The 17,459-nt window shown below is 43.9% G+C and overlaps 1 protein-coding gene across 11 annotated transcripts in view; it reads left to right on the forward strand.

Annotated features, from left to right (window-relative positions):
• The first annotated feature begins 221 nt into the window (after positions 1-221).
• CAST (calpastatin) overlaps positions 222-17,459 on the forward strand; it is a 62,054-nt gene continuing 44,816 nt past the window's right edge. For 5 of the 11 annotated variants that reach the window (XM_085214463.1, XM_019610607.3, XM_085214464.1 and 2 more), the window contains exons 1-2: positions 413-728; positions 6,465-6,527. In XM_085214463.1, the coding sequence (XP_085070589.1) occupies positions 432-728; positions 6,465-6,527 (360 nt within the window). In that variant the 5' untranslated portion in view covers positions 413-431. The other 6 variants (XM_085214467.1, XM_085214470.1, XM_085214468.1 and 3 more) reach the window with 4 other exon arrangements.

A 17,459-nucleotide genomic window follows, 5' to 3' on the forward strand; every position in this document is an offset into this window, starting at 1 on the left:
ACTGACGGGAGTCTCAGTGCTGCGGGACATGTCTCAGTCCCAGGCTGAGGCCACGCGACGAGCAGCTTTACGCTCAGGACTGTGGGAATCCACAAGCCTTGCCAAGAGACTGCGAGAAAAGGCCTTCCAGGGGGGAGAAAGTCAGTAACTCCACTTGAAAGTTGGAAAGTGTCGACACTTCCCCCTCCCGCCCCCAAGCATTAACAACACAACGCAAGCCGCTCCCGCGTTGGTGGAGCGAACTGGGACGCCCTGCCCTGGCCCCCCCGGCCCGGCAGGAAGAGGAGGGACTGGCCGCGAGGCTCGGTAGCGTCCTCTGCTCCGCGCCGCCACCGGTCGCCCCCCGCCCGCAGCGGCACCGTGCGCCATGTCCCAGCCGGGCTCGGGTCTCCCCGGCCCCACCGCGGTAAAGTGGGCAGGGAGCGGCGCGAATGCGGGGCGAGGCGGGCGGGGGGAGCGGCGACTGCACTGATGGACCCCGGCACCCCCTATTCCCCTCCTCCACCCCCCCGCCAACCATGACCCCCCGCCCGGTCCGCGGACCCGCCAGCACCGCCCTACTGCAGTGCTCGGTGGCGGCTGGGGCGCGGCCGTGGCCGCTCCCGCGGCGGGTGCCGCCCCCGGAGGGAGGTGGCTGCTGGGGCGCGGCCCGTGCGTCTATGTGCCGTGCCGTGCCGTGCCGAGCCGTGCGGAGCAACGAGCAGCGCCATGGCTTTCGCGCGCTGGTGGTATGCCATGGTAAATGCAGGGGGGCGGCTGCGGCCTGCGGAGGGCTCCGCACAGCGGCTGCGAGTGGGTCCGCCCGTCTGTGACACGAATGAGCGGGGAGGTGGGAGTGACGGGCGGCAGATGGGCGCTGTTCACGTGCTTGTGTTGTTGTGCGTCAGGTCCTGTGAAAACCTGGCATTTTCTGGATATAGCTCCGAAATTCCGCCATGAACTTTGTCTAAGCGGTGCTGGAACGTGTCTCGTTCGTGCTGATGGCTGTTTTTTGTGATGCTCTGAATAATGCGAACTCTCGAAGCGACTAAACTATGCCATTCGATCAAAACTCAGCAATTAAGTGATTTGCAGCATAAGGCAGAGGCAGAGTTTGCGTGGGTTTGCTTCTGCTTTGGGTGAAAATCCTGTAGTGTGCCTTTTTTTGGAAACGTGTGTTTAGCTGCAGGTAGGTCATGGAGCTGCCAGGAATAGTTTTGTCTTGTTGAACAGTCTCTGAGCAAACCTCAGCTCTCATGGCTCTCTGTGGTTCAGCTCAGCTTGGTCAGTGCTCATTAGTCTGACAGGAGCTGTAATTGCTTACAAGTCGTCTGAATTATTAGTCATAGCAGGAAGCAGTTGGTCTTGCAGAGGAGTGTTGAGAAGGAGCCTGCCCTCTGTTAAAGTTTTAGAGAAACTAAATATGGTGAAAGGCGTCTTTCAGAGAAAACATCGTTTTAACGTATTTCCTGAATAATGGTTGAGGTAAATGGGATCCCCCTAATTTCTAATAGCACTTTTCCGTTGCTCAGAGCAGCTTAGATGATGGATTATTGATGTTTCTGAGTGTTATTGTTGTAATAAGTAGTGATACAGCATGATGATGATAACACAGAATCAGAAATAGGAAAGTTTGAGAACTGATGCATTAAGTGATGATGGCTCTGTAGTCCTGGGCCACTGAATCCAGTGTTGGAAAAGATACAAAGACCATCTTGTTGTCCACATTCACAGAGGGAAACCTCATCTCTTGAGCTGTGTTGGAAAGCAGTCTGTGTAGTTACTGGCACCAGTACATCTTCACTGGACTTTGTGGGAGACCAGTGTCCTCCCTGTCCATGTAAACATCCATCACTTACTGGGGTAGTTTCTTCCTGGAGGGCATCGTGGTCTAATAAATGAGGGAGTGCAGCAGGAGAGAAGGAAGAGAGGAACAGACATGAGAGATTTGATGGTTGTTCTGTTCTGTTCTGTTCTGGCAAAGAAAGAGTAAACCTATTTGGGCTGCTGAATTGTGGAAAGATATTGCTGCCCAAACAAAGAATATGGTTGTAAAGGTGCGCCATGTAGATGCTCATGTGCCCAAGAGTCGGGCTACAGAAGAACAGCAAAATAACCATCAGGTAGACCAAGCTGCCAAAATTGAGGTGGCTCAAATAGACCTGGACTGGCAGAACAAGGGGACCCGCAGTGTCATGGGATTTTACACTTGAACATCTGTGGGATCCTGAGAAACTAAGTCAGTAGGTGCTGGTTTGTTTATTTGTTTGTTTGTTTTTTCCTAGGAGATGTGTGCAAAGCATAATGATCTTAAAGCCCTTTGTATAAAGTGCAAAGGGCTGTAAGAAGAGTCTGGCTTTCACCTATGCTTTCTGTACACTTCCTTGATGCATCTTTGATCTGGCAGTTCTTTGAGCAGCATCAAAGATCTCTGTCTTTTTCCCAATTTCAACTAAAAAGTGATGGTCAGATTCCTGTCAGGATGGAATGATTGTCTTCAGCAGCAGCAGCAGCAGCAGCAATGCAGAGTTAGTTGACTTCAGCTGAGAGTATTGCAGGCAGACTTCCCATCTTACCCAGTTACTGAATGCCATTGCTGACCTCTGAGATGCTGTGCAGTGTCTTTGAACTGAGGGCTTACTGGTGCTAATGGAACTCCTGAGGTTTAAGAAGAATGTCGTGGAGCAGGACCTTTAGCAGAGACCTGATTTTTGCAAGTGTAAGCTGAAGATGCAGTTGTACATTCTGTTACTGGTATTTTGCACAGTGTTTGAATCTAAAGGTAAATGTGCTGAGGCAATAGTGTCAAGATGTTTTTTGCACGCAAAACAAGATGAAGATCTCAGGATAAACTTCGTTGATGTTGATGTTACTTCTTTGTTTTTTTTGTTTTTTTTTTTCAGATGTTGTCATTATGAGTTGTTTTGCTTGTTTTGTCCTTAGTGAAACATACTTGGAGCCAATTTATTTTTTCAACAACTATAGGAAAATGTTGCAAATAAGTTACATTTTAACTAACTAAAAGCTGGCTCTTTTTGTGACAGAGTTGGAGCTGCTTCTGCCATCAGTATGTGTATGTTGTTGAAAAAGGGTAGAATGCCCAAAGCAAAAGCAGCCTCTCTCACCCATGTGGGGACATAAAAGAGCAAGGCATGCATACCATTCCAGGAGAGCTTAGCTGAGTTTCTTGCTAAGCAAATTGATTAATTTATTTGAACTAGAAGTCTCAGCGCTTGGAAATGCAAAGCAAAAGGGAGCTGATGGAGGTCATTTTAAAATAGGACCTCTTCTCATATCTTAAACATAAGCTTTTCATTGAACCAGTGTGATCTTTGCAGAAGGTGTATTAGAAAATTGTGCTTTCCTAGTTTACCTTCTCAGGGTGGCAGACTTTCAAGTGAGATGATGCTTTTTTAGACTGTTTTATTATCTGAGGCCAGAGAGCATCAGTGCTTAAGTGTACACAGTATGTGACTCCAAGTGACTGGACAAAAATCATTTTAGTGGGGACTTACATGCTTGTTCCAAGTGTCATTTGAATTTTAAATTGGAGTCTCATTATTGTAGATGCTGTTTGACACAGCTTTCTGGTGGGAAGGCTTCAGGTGCCTAACCCCTGCTTGACTTGAGTTTAGGTGTGGCAGAGTTGGAGTACTTGGCTTCCCCAGGGTGCTTCAGGGTTGTGCAGTTGATCTCCTTGAGGGATGGTTGAGGGAATGCTGCCAGCCCATTTGTCCTGCCTTTCCTCTGACTCCCAGGCTCTCTCTGGGAACCTCAGATTACTGTACATCACAGCCTGGTCTAGAGGTAGAAGAGCCTTGACACATTGGTTGGGATGCTCTTCATTTCAGCCAACTGCTGGGACACAGTCCTGCGACTGGGAGCTCTCTTGATGTTATGATCCTGTCTGGCGTATGTTTCCTTGGCAGGAAAGAAGATGTGGACAAAGGTAAGAAAGGTAGTGCCTGGTTTGGCATTGACAGAAGTCTGGTGTATGCAGTAGGATCTGTATAGGGTTCCTGCTTTTTGTGACTTGCAAAGGAAATGGAGAATCATTCTGGACTTCAGTTGGTGTTACCCCCCAGATGTGAGAGAGTATACCAATGAGATTGACAGCATACATGCAATATACAGGAAAACGTGCTTGCTTTGGTAGCCCACTTCCATTATGATAATTAATATTCTCTTGGGAAGCCAATAAAGCCTTTCATTCTATGCAGTATGCATTTGCAGTTGTCCGTAAGCTGTCTGTGTTGATAACAGTAAGAGATGCGGCTGGATTCAGGGTAGCATTCAGCTTTTTGAGTCTTGTGCTGCAACAAAGATGGCAAGGTGTGTAAGGAGTGGTTGAGGTCCCTAGGTGTGCTCAGCGCAGAGCAGAGGAGCTGAGGGGAGCCCTCATGGCGACTGCAGCTCCTCACAGGGAGTGGAAGGTGGCGCTGAGCTCTGCTCTGTGTGACAGCGACAGGGCCTGAGGGAACGGCGTGGAGCTGTGTTAGGGGAGGGGCAGCTGGGGGACAGGGAAAGGGTCTGCACCAGGGGGTGGTGGGCGTGGAATGGGATGCACAGGGCGGTGGGCACAGCCCCAGTGCTGGAGTTCAAGGAGCATTTGGACTGTACTCTCAGGTGCAGGGTTGGGTTTGGATGGTCTTGTGTGAAGCCAAGAGTATGACTTGATCCTTGTAGGCCTCTTCCACTTTGAGGTATTGTATGAATATGAAGCTGTGATCCTATAATGAGAATGTCCATGTAGAATCAGAGCCCAGTCTGCGTAAAATAGTTTTGCTGAACAGCAGCCATAGGTCCTGAACCTTATAGCTGCGCTGGAATCACCATTTGTCAGTTAAAGCAGATCTATTGATGTTGCTTTTATTGGTATGTGCATGGTGTGTTTGCTGTAGATACTGCAGATAACTGGGTTGTGTCCTTACTGAAAGTGGTATTGTGGGGCATTGAATCAATCCATGTAAATCTTACCTGGAAAGACTGACTATCTGGTTTGGTTTTCTACTGAAGAGTCAAAATTGGAATAGTATTTCCAATTCTAAAACTTTTAAAATGCCTTAGTGATGCCCTTACTAATTTAAAAATCTTGAATTATTAGATTGTTTTATTATTGTTTAAAACAACGTGTGAAATTTTTGTCCTGTACTACCATAGTGGAAATGGATAAGAGACATGACTTATTTTTTTTTATTTTTGTTCTGTTTGTTCCTTCAGCTATTGTGTCCGCAGCCTGTCTGTTGCTGTGCTTGAGCACATTCCAGCTGAAGATGGTCTAGTGATACATGGCTCATTACTTTCTAGTTGTAGTCATGCAAAGGAAATGCTGTAGGAACTCATTACTTAAGTGGTTTAGCAAACTTCTCCTGCTACTTGGTCTTTAAAACAGAAAGGAATGGATGGTTCTAAGCTCAACCCCTCTCTTTACTCAGCAACACCAAACAGTTTTGAATCCTCATTCTCTGGTGTCTGAGTTGCCCTGGGATACTAGCTGAGATACTATATAATGGCTTTATTATATTGTTTTTTTTATTCATGGGGAAAATTACTTGCTTTTAGCCTTTTTTTTATTCTAAGATTAAACAGTTTGCTGTTGAAAAAGATTTTTTTGAGGGACCATACTCTCTGTTATCAGAGATGCAAAATAAAGCCAGTGTTGAATACAGTGCACTTGCAGGATATTCTCTATGTTGCTACACATGGAGAACACGTAGGAGTAATGGCACATTGGGTTAGGTGGAAGGAAGTTTAATGTTTTGGATGGGATGACACAGGAGTTTTGAAGAGGAACTGTATTTTTTGCTGTGCGCCTGTGCTTGAACCATGAGTTTATGTTTCGTATAAACAGCAAAAGTCTAGAAGTCATAATAGCAGATTTCTTCCACATAAGGAGGATTGGACATCATGAGCATTTGAATGGTTATGAAGAAAGTTTAGATGTTGGAGTGCATGGTCATGGTTGGACACGTAGTGTTGATCTGTTAGAGCTGTTGTGTTTCTACAAGAGTCTGTGAGTCTACAGCGAGTATCAGAGTGCCATGCTAATCAAGACTAACTGATAATATGAATATCTTACAGAACTTCTCACAACAATAGTGTTAAATGTAGAGCTATTGAAATCATTACTTTCTGACTGAAATCTGTTGAAGTCATCCAGTGGGACAATGGAGTCTGGTCATCAGTATTGTCCCCTATAGGTCAGTGTTAGTACAAGTGATTTTCAATATCTTTTTCAAGATCTCAGTGGGACTGAGTATGCCCTCAGCAAGTTTGCTGATGATACCAAGCTGAGTTGATAGAATAGAAGGAGGGGATGACATCCAAAGGGACTTGGACAATCTTGAAAAGTGATTCTACATGATGAGGTTCAACAAGGCCAAGCATAAGGTGTTGCGTATGGCTTGGGGCAATCCCATACAGACTGGGAGAAGAACTCCTTGGGAGCAGCACATCTCTTACACATCTCTTTTCTTTACTTACAGCAGGGTGACAAGAAGGCAAGTGGAACTTCTTCCAAATCAGGAGAGAAAAAAGAAGCAACGGAGGTAAATTTGTTTAATTAAATTTTAAATTTTAAAATTTTAATTATTAAAAAATAATGCAAATATATTAACGAGAAAAACTTGGTAATGAATTACCTCTGATATAAATCTTTGTATTTTGATTGCAAACTGGTAATTTTCAGGTAAAACTGATTACTGTAGTCAGACAATTTGTTGCAGATGTGTGCAGTTTTTTCTTAAGCTGCAGAGCCACTCAATGTTTTCTTTCTTGTCTCCTGCTTTCACAAGTTCTTCCATTTAGAATCAGTAGAAAGTATCTCAGTGGATTTGTGTGTTCTGCAGTGCAGGTACACTTTGATACGTATCTGATGGTACTGGCTTTTTGATTGTTGGGAAGAAGGTATAAAGTGGAGTGTTCTGTTATGCTGACTTTCTTGCTTGTACACTGGATTTTCTTCCAAATGGGAATATTCATGCATAGATTTTTCACATCTGGGCCACATCTTGGCACATTTGCATATGTGTGGTTAGTGCTGTATTTTCAATAAATACTATTTTTTGAAGATACAACTTTTTCAGGAATGAAGCTTTCCTTATCAGGAGTTCATGCTGGGCTATAATGTTGAGTTTACAGTAAGCAGTTTTATAGTCTGATCGTAGAGGCTGTTGATAACAGTCAGAAACCGTATGGGTTGCAGGCTGTGTTCGGAACAGTACTTTGTACTTCTCCCAGGAGGCCTAAATCCTGTTAGTCACACAGAGATATGTTGTGTGCGATGGTGAGTCACTCTTGCGCCGCAGAAGACAGTGTTGTCTGAGCCAGGATGCAAGTGCCAGTAGTGATCATTCATTCCTCTCAGCTGATGCAAAATGGGAGCAGTACTTTTCCAAGGAATGTTAGCAGCAGGTTTACAAAAAGAAGAATTCACAGAAGCATCTACTACTTGTCTACTTGTTGCCTTCAAATATCAGTTATTTGTGTAAGGGAAGCTGGAAGTAGGAAACATCTGATACTTCGGTCTTAGCAGAAGCTATCTGGAAAAAGGTAAGCTATAGTGCTTTTAACTGCTGCGTCTATCAAGAGCAGTTATCATTTTATTACTGTCTTCAGAGGTTGATGATTAGAGCAGTTACCAGTCTTTCCTCACCAAATGCCAATAGAGGGGTGTCTACATTGGGTACATGATCCTTTTATGTCCAGATAGTGTAGTTTTCTTCAACAATGCTTTTCTTTGGTACGTTCATAGTTTTATATTGGATTTTTTTGATTGCACGTTGTTGCTTTTAATATAGAAATGCTTACCATTTTGTGGGACTGGTGGGAGTTGAAGTCTGTAGTTTGGATGGTGGAGTTACTGTTCCAAACTGGCAACAGAAGACTGTTAATAAGTTTATTTTCCAGATGCTTCTGCTTTTACAACAGTATTAAGCTTCTGATTTATATCTCTCTTTCAATGCTAGAATGCTTGAGTCTGTCTGTTTTCTGAAAACAAAACCAAGATGTAGCCTTAATATGTTATGCCCATTTTTTTTTAGCCCTGGTTCTTCATAGCAGCCAATTATAGTTACTTGGAAGCACTTAGGGTGCACTAAATCTCAGTGCTGTTTCATCTAGCACAACAGAGAAATATTGTGTAATGGTTTGATAAGTCTGTGAGATCCTGCTCTACAGGGCCATATTCCTCTTGAAAGGGTTAATCTCCTTTGCTTCATTAATCTCTGTATGGTGTTAAGGAAAAGACACCTTCACACTGAGATCCTGTTTGCCTCATTTCAACAGTACTACTCAAGCTTCAAGGCAGACTAAGTGATCTTCTTGCCCCAGGAGTGGTCAGCTTTAGGTTAAAACATGCATCATCTGTTACTCTAATGACGACCAATAGAATATGTAGCTGTGCAGTATCTTGTACAAATAAGTGCTTTGCTAGAAGGAAGACAGCTGGAAAATTCATGTGTTAGAATGTGTAAGTGAAAAGAAATACAGGCAACTCTTTATCCACGTGATCCAAAGATAACATGTGCATGTGTTGTGGTTGTATTGAGCAGCACTCACAGACACAGATTCAGGTTACTGGTCATACGCCTTATCTCTTTGTGTCTTGCATTTCAAAACCTTAAAATTGCTAAATTCACATTTTGAAGAAGATCAGACACTGAGAATCTTAAGTTGGCCTTGAAATGTTTTCATTGCTTGTGGATGTGTGTGTGGTAGACAGTAGCATAAAATAAATGATCATTGTTGGAATTGATGGTTGCCCATGCATTTGAATCTGTTTTATGCATTTGCATCTGGGGTGTACATGCCATGCTGCAGGACATGCTGCTGTTTTCCCATATCCATGCCTTTAGTTCTTCACTCTGTGAAAAGTTGAGATGTTATTGTCCTGAGTCAACATGTTTGCAAGACACCATTGCAAAATGTGAGAAATAGCAAATATCTTTTATTCTCCTTTCCTCCCAATGTTCTAAGTCCTTTGGCAGCTTTTATGTGCAGTTTCAGTATGTGAGAGACAACTCGCATAGTTTTTTTTTTACCTTTCATCTTAACATCATCTTCAAGCTTTTGTGTACCCTTCCAGGAGTTTCAGGTCACTTTGGAATTTGTATACCATCAAGGAATTACTGCTAATGAATATTTTGGATGCTAGATAAATAATTTTAAGTGGGGAGAGGAAAACTCACTGCCTAGTGAATGATAGTTTATGAAACATCTTGAAATTAAAGTTGCTGGGCCATAGATTTTATTAATGTATGAATCTGTGAGAAAGAGTATCAGCGTACAGCTGAGCTATTTTTACGTGGCTGCTTTTGCTGTCTTTTGTATCTATTTGCTATTGTTCAAGAGAGGGAAATTGGTTGCCTGAATCTTTGGCTGGTCTCAGAAAGGTAGGTACATTGTTAAAGTGAATTGCCTTGTCACACTGTCATGTTCTTTTTCTGTGTTTGATATTGCCACTTCAGAACAATGCTCCTGGAAATGAAGGGTTAGCAAAAGAGCGCAGCTCATCTGGGAATCTCAGCTAAACTGACCCAAACACAAATCTTGATCCTGCCCTAATCTCTTGTGAAACATTCCAAAGTGTTAGGCAGTCTGATAAAATCTATTGGGTTCAGAGTGAGACTTTTTTTACAGTATTGAGCTTTTCTTTTAATTGTACTTTGACTTGAGACCCAATAAGCAATTTTGAAGTCTATGCATTAAATACAGCAATGCTTGTAGAAGGAACAGAGGTGCTGGATTAAAATTCAGATGGACATGATTCAGATTAGTTAACTTTGGAAAAAATCAGTTCTAGTATATTTAAAGGTACATAAATATGACACTGTCTGTTGCAGACTGCATTGTACTTTAGTACATATTCCTATGTGTAATTCCTGGTTTTGAGGCAAACACTACTGTTGTGTGTGATAACTGTTTGAAATACACCTTCTCTGTTTTGAAGTAGCTCATGCTGGTGTTATTAACAGCACAAAATCTGGAAAAAGCTGTTATCTTTTCATTGAGTGAAATAGAGTGAAATATCAAGGGGAGCTTCTGTGTCAGTCTAACTATGTAGTTACTGCATTGCTGCTGTCTGAATGTGAAAATGAGAACTTCATGATCTATAAGGTCTTTTCCAACCTGAGCAATTCTGTGATTCTATAATTCTATAAAGGGAAGACAGAATAATATGTTTTAGGAATTTGAAGCTCCAGATTAGAGCAAAGATGTATCGCAGAGTCACAGAATTACAGAATTGTAGGGGTTGGAAGGGACCTCTAGAGATCATCGAGACCAACCCCCCTGCCAAAGCAGGTTCCCTACACCAGGTCGCACAGGTAGGCGTCCAGGCGAGACTTGAATATCTCCAGAGAAGGAGACTCCACAACCCCCCTGGGCAGCCTGTTCCAGTGCTCCGTCACCCTCACCATGAAGAAGTTCTTACGCACATTCGTGCGAAACTTCCTGTGCTGCAGCTGATGTCCGTTTCCCCTCGTCTCCACGTACCACTGAAAAGAGACTCACCGCTATGGCCGCCACACCCCAGGTTTATAAACCTGGATCAGGTCCCCTCTCAGTCTTCTTTTCTCAAGGCTAAACAGACCCAGTTCACTTAGCCTTTCTTCATAGGGGAGATGCTCCAGGCCCTTCACCATCTTTGTGGCCCTCCGCTGGACTCTTTCCAAGAGATCCCTGTCCTTTTTGTACTGGGGAGCCCAGAACTGGACACAGTATTCCAGATGATGCCTTACCAGGGCAGAGTAGAGGGGGAGGATCACCTCCCTCGACCTGCTGGCCATGCTCTTTGTAATGCACCCCAGAATGCCATTGGCCTTTTTGGCCACGAGGGCACACTGCTGGCTCATGGCCAACCTGTCGTCCACCAGGACGCCCAGGTCCCTCTCTGCAGAGCTCCTCTCCAGCAGCTCATCCCCCAGCCTGTATTGGTGCATGCAATTATTCCTCCCTAGGTGTAAGACCCTACACTTGCTTTTTTGAACCTCATCCGGTTTCTTACTGCCCAGCTCTCCAGCCTGCCCAGGTCTCGCTGAATGGCAGCACAGCCTTCAGGCGTGTCAGCCAATCCTCCCAACTTCGTATCATCAGCAAACTTGCTGAGGGTGGCCACTGTCCCCTCATCAAGGTCATTGATGAAGATGTTGAACAAAACCGGACCCAGCACAGACCCCTGGGGGACACCACTGGTTACAGGTCTATTTTAACAGAGATGATGTGAAATAAGATGCATATGAATACGTACTGCCATTTTGAGTCATGCTTTGAGTCACGCTTTCAAGCAGTGTAGGCAGAATATGTGCCACTTTCTTAGCTTATTATTCTTTACTAAACAGGAAATGTTCCTTATTTTGAAAGCATGATGGCAATAACTGGCTTTGAAACACTATTGTTCTTTCCTCTAACAACAGGATTTCTCTGACATTTTAAAATCCTGATGCTGGATTTCTTATTCAAAACAAACATTAGGCTCAGTTGGAGTCCAGGAGCATTATTCTGAGTAATGACACTATGACTGGTGAAAATGTGGGAGGAGGCATGTTATTGATTCAAATTTTGGAGGGTCACAAGTAACTTTGATGAGAGCATTTGTGAAATTTCATCCTGCTTTGATAACAAGTTACTTATTTTAAACTATATTGTTGTTTGTTCTTTTTCCTTTCTTTCTTTCTTTCTTTCTTTCTTTTCTAAGCCTAATGCTTCTTGGAATGCCAAATACAGTGCTTTCAAGTTCCTGGAATGCAACTTTGTTTTAACAGTACACTAGCCTTCTGATAATAGTTTTATTCTTTGTAATGGGAAAACACAGTTAATCAATATGATGATGAAAATCATTGGAACATTTGAGGAGTTTAGGCTTTCAAGCATTGCTCTTCAAAAAGAACAATCAGTAAAGGAAGATCAGTGTGCTGCTTCAAAAAAAAAGTTATGTGCTGTTACAGATGCAGTCATATTTTTATGCTAATTTGAAAAGTCACAACACTCTAGATAAGGCTTTTATATTCATTAAATTGTTAATAAGAGAAAAAAATCGCTCTGCAGGATGGTATGGCTCTGTCTGTGGATCCCAGAAGGAACCTGGAAGATTGGCATGGTCCAGCACTGTCTGTCAGGGGACATAGAGTGGCATTCAAACCTTTGTAGGAGGAGTGGTTCTGGGAAGTAGAGTAATGATTTGTTTGTCCATTTTTCTTTTCTGCTTTTTTTTTTCTTTGGCTGAGATATAATTATATCAGGTAGGTTTTGATATTCGTTAGGAGTTGTTATGATTCAAGACTGTCTACTCAAGGAAGAAATTTGTTGCTCATGTGATTGTTGAATCCAAGATTGAAAGCTGTAGGTTGATATACTGCTTGGAGTTATTAAAAGCATTTCCTGAACAGAGATTGAATGTTCTTTCTTCATGTGATGATTTTTTTCATAAAAGAAAACTGCACTGTACTTGTTTTAAGAGCAAAATTATAATGAAAAAATGGAATGGCGTAGCCCATTCTGAACATGTAGTCAGTATTTCTGGATACCAGTATTGCTGCAGTTCCCCAGTGGGAAGATCTACATATCAGAGTGATAGACATTACATCTCCACTCTATTAAAGATAAAACAATTAAGATTCTATTCTGAAACAGTGTTTTGGCTTTTTATTTCGAAGTAACCTCTAATATTGAAGAGTAGACTATAAATATCCATATGACACATTTTTAATTCCTTCACAACAATTCTGTACAGGCCACTGATTCACATAATCACAGAATCATAGGATTTGGGAATTATCTCTGTAGATCATTAATTCCAACTTCCCTGCAAAAGCAGGTTCCCTACAGTAGACTGCACAGGAAAACATCCAGGCAGGTTTTGAACGTCTCCAGAGAAGACTTCACAGTCACTCTGGACAGCTTGTTCCAGTGCTGTGTCACCTTCAAAGTAAAAAAGCCTTTCCTCATGTTTATATGGAACTTCCTGTGTTCTGTTTGTGCCCATTGACCCTTTTCCTGTCACTGAGCACCACTGAAAAGAGTCTGGCACCATCCACTTTGCTCCTGCCCATTAGATAATTATAAGCACTGGTAAGATATCCCTTAGTCTTCTCCAGGCTGCTAAATACTTCCATGTCTTTCAGCTATTTTCACATGAAAGATACTCCAGGCCTTTAAACATCTTTGTGGCCCTCTGCTGGACTTTCTGTAGAAGTTCCTTATCTTGAACTGGAGAGCCCAGAACTGAGCACAGTACTCCAGATGTGGCCTAACCAGGGCATAGCAGAGGAGGAGGATCACCTCCCTCAACCTACTGGCTGTGCTGTTTTTAATACTCTCCAGGATACCATTGGCCTTCCTTGTCATGAGGGCACATTCCTGGCTCATAGCCAACTTGTTCCCCACAAGGACACTGAGATCCTTCTCCGTAGAGCTTCCTTCCAGGATGACAGTTCATAAGCCAGCCTTTTGGCTTCATGTAAAATGTTCTCTGACATAGTGGACAGTGATGAGGCAGGGCAAAAGGCCATGCATGGGCTGTGCAGTTCTGTGGTTATTTCTCCGGCTGGAAATGAGGGTAGTGTGCCTGCTCCAGGGTACATTTTTGTGTGGAGGGAGATGAGGGGATGTGGGAATCTACATGCAGATTGTAAAATTGCAAAAAACGGAGAGACGATTATTGCTTTTATAAAAGAAAAGTTGTTTATTTTGTGTTCTGTTCTTTATATAATTGTTATTTTGCATTGTTACTGTAAATTGTTGATTGTCCAGTCTTGGAAAAAAATGTGCAAATAAAACATCTTGACTGGATCTTCCTGCTGAAGTTTGGCACTTGTTGTCCAAACTGAAGTCTGCTTCTCTGCAGTACCTCTGTCACTTGTTTAATCCCTCCTCCTGCCCTGGAGAGAAATGAGGGAAGGGGACAGGAAGAAAGGACTTGTAGGAGCCTTGTCTGTCAAAAGAAGAATTGCCAGGACATGAAGGCTCCATGTGAACCTGCAGGATGGCCTTTAGCTGGGTCTCCTCTGGGTGATGATAAACTTATATGATCCTTGCATCCCTGCAGTGTTGGAGGTATCTGGAACTTAGGTCTCTTTGTTGGACTCTTCCTGCTGCCCAGGTGCAACTCAGAGGCTGACAGTCCCTGCCCTGCCCTCTTCCTCAGGTGTCAGTGAAGAAGAGATGAGAGGTCATGGGGAGGGATGAGGGAGTGGGATGGGAATGATGGGCTTGTAGGAGTCTTGCCTATAAAAAGGAAAATTACCAGGAAATGGAGGCTCCATGTAAGCCTGCAGGATGGCCCTGAGCTGGGGCTCTCCCCTGTAATGGTAAACTTAAAGGATGGGAGGATCAGTGCCAACATTGAGGTAGCCGTTTGGATGGAGGTGGACGGATCCTGGTGCCCCTGCAATGGTGTCTGGGACATGATCTCTTCCTGGCCAGCCTGACAGTGATAGGGTGGTGACTGGTGTGCCCTGATGAAGGGAGATACACTTCCATCAGGATGTCCTCCGGAGGTGGATCCACTTCCATGGGCTGTCTGTCACTGTCAGGTGAGTCCACCTCCATGGACTCGATGTCATCGTCCCTTTCCATCAGCCACCTCTTCTTGAAAGGTGGCTCATCCATCCTCAGTCCTCCAAGGGAAAGCTTCTTGTATACTTCCTGTGGAGACCAGGTGCCACTGGCTGCTGTGGCTCAGCAACTGGGGTTCTGGACATGGGGTCCCTGTGTTTATAGGGATGGCCATGGCAGTAGGATTTTGAGTGTCCCATAGTGACCAAAACATGGCAGTTTGGAGTTGGGGCCTATGGCTCTTGCTGTGAGGTGGTACCAAGCGGGCCAGGCAAGAGGGTTCTCAACCACCCTGCAGCTGCCTACTGTGGAGCCATCCTGGTGCCAGCAAGTAGCAGAGAAGGGCAAAGCATACTGACAGCCTACAGAGAGCCATGGGAGATGCAATCACGAAAAACTGTTGAGTTTTGAGGATTGCATCAGCTGTTCTTTCTTATTCCTCATCCCTACCCCTGGAACTTGAGAAATGGCATCTCTTCTGCCCCAATCTCAAAAGAGAGGACTGGTGAGGAGAGTGCCCACTAATTGGCACATGTAAGAAAAGTCAGGTTTCACTTCCATGCTCCCAGTAGGCAGCTGTAGTCAACACTCACACCCTGCCCGAGCCTTCTCAAAGCTTACTAACCAGAGGCGGATCCCTCATGCTGTCCTGGGATGCCATGTGTCTTGGGCCCTCCCCAGCCTGAGGCCCATGGGATGGGTCCATAGGCTGAAATATGAAATGTAAAAATGATGAACCCTGCTGCTCATTTCAACTTTGCATATCCAGGTTAAGTGGAAGCTTGGAAGCTTTAGAAATGACCTAACATTTGAGGTTGCTTGTCTAAGCTGAACAGTCCCATGTCTCTCATCCTTTCTCCATACAGGAGGTGCTCAAGGACCATAAGCATCTTTGTGGCCCTTTGCTGAACTCTCTGTAGAAGTTCCCTGTCTTTCCTGAGATGGGAAGTCCAGATCTGGATACAGTACTCCAATGTGGCCTTACTAGGATAGGACAGAGTGGCAGGATCATCTCCCTCAACCTGCTGGTCAGCACACACTGCTGGCTCATTGCACTGCTGTCCACCAGGACACCCAGGTTCTTCTCCGCAGAGATCCCTTCCAGCCGATCAGCCCCCAGCCTGTACTGAATGCATGCAGTTACTCCTCCCTCACATTCCTTTTTGCCTAACTCTCCAGGTTGCCCAGGTGTTGCTGAATGGCAGCAGAACCTTTTGGTTGCCAGCCACTCCTTCCAGCTTTATATCATCAGCAAACTTGCTGAGGGTATACTTTATCCTATCATCCAGGTCATTGATGAAGATGTTGAAGGAGATCAGAACCAGTACTGACTTCTAGGAAATGCTTCTGGCTGAGAGCCAGTACTGACCCCTGGGAAACACTTCTTGCTGCAGGTCTCCAAAGGACTCTGCCGCTGATCACAACCCTCTCATCTCTGCCAGTAAGCCAGTTCTCAGTCCAGCTCACTGGCCATTTCTCTATCCCACACCTTGTTAGCTTGCTTATGAGGATATTATTGGAGATGGTGTCAAAAGTCTTGTTGAAGTCTTCTAATTCTTTTCAGAAATAAGTTGTGCTTTGATAGTTCATTAGCTCTGTTGTTGTCAGGTGGGGAAATGAGATCTGAGTACAGCTGAAAGGTAATTCTTTATCTGATTGGGTCTGAGACTGTCACAGGAAAAAACATTTTTCTATTTCAAGCAGGAGTGGAAGACAGAACAGCATTGATGGATTTGCTGATAAAGGGTGTCAGAGCTGGTATGCTTTGAGGGAGTGTTGTACTTCCCAGCATCATTATTTTAATAAGCCTAGGATAATGATGAATCTGGTAGCTTGATGTTGCCAGTTTTCCTCCTTTTACAAATGTATTATGGGATAGATAGATAGACTATGGAATAGAGAGGTTACTACAGAAGGGTAACCCTGGAAACTGGAAGTTATTACTCAGCCTGTTATTTTCAGTATTCAGAAAAGTATACTGATTTGTGGTGGTGTAAGTCTCTGCAACTTATCTCCAGGTTGCCTTTCCTGCTCAAAAGCAAAATATTGAATTTCCTTGTTTCTCATTTCTTTCCCACCTGTATCTCTGCTATTATTCCATTTACCATGAAACAGATAAATGTTTTGTTCAGTTACTTCACCACTTCTTCCTTCTACTGTTTAATTGATAAACATAGATTAATTGTTGGAACAAGAATTTATTTCACTTGAAATACAGATTTCTTACTATTTCTAGTCCAGACTATCCAGATGGGCAGTTCCTGTCTGTGGGTGCTGCTGAAGACAGACAGTGCCAGTGTGCATGTATCTCAGAGAAATGCTTTGCTTTTCTGCTAGCTGAACCTGCAGACAGGAAGGTGGCAGCTGCATTTCTCTGCCTGGGCGGAGAGATGACGTCCCTGGGCGTCAGCACCCACCCTGAGTGGTACTGGTCTGCAGAAGACTCCAGTGGCTGTGCAGGAGGTGTCCTGGTCTGGAGTGGCTGGAGGAGGTGGCCATGTTCTTAAACTCTTTTAAGGGAGGAAATCACCATTGCTTTCCTTTTTTTTTGTGACACACTATGAAGTCTTGCTTGGGTGTCATTGCTTTCAGTAGTAGTCATGAACACTTTGATGTGGCAATCTTACTGTTTCAGTCTGTACTGCTAGGCTAGATTTTTGTGATCTTACTCTTTGGTAAATAGTCATGAAAGTCCTCTCCCTCAGGCACTGACTGGATGTTGATGGTTGAGTGTTCAGCATTGCTTATGGAGTGGTTTCCTGGTTTTGGAGCTAAATTGCATTGAAAATGTGACATGGAAATGACCTTAAAAAGAAGATTATGACTGCTATTATGTTGCAGTAGATATTTACAATCCTTTGAAAACTGGTGTTTCTGAGTTTGAATGCAGGTTTCCTGTTAAGATATCTGAGCCATCATCATTCTAC

This window comes from Meleagris gallopavo, chromosome Z (assembly GCF_905368555.1).
Source record: "Meleagris gallopavo chromosome Z, MGAL_WU_HG_1.1, whole genome shotgun sequence".
NCBI lineage: Eukaryota > Metazoa > Chordata > Aves > Galliformes > Phasianidae > Meleagris > Meleagris gallopavo.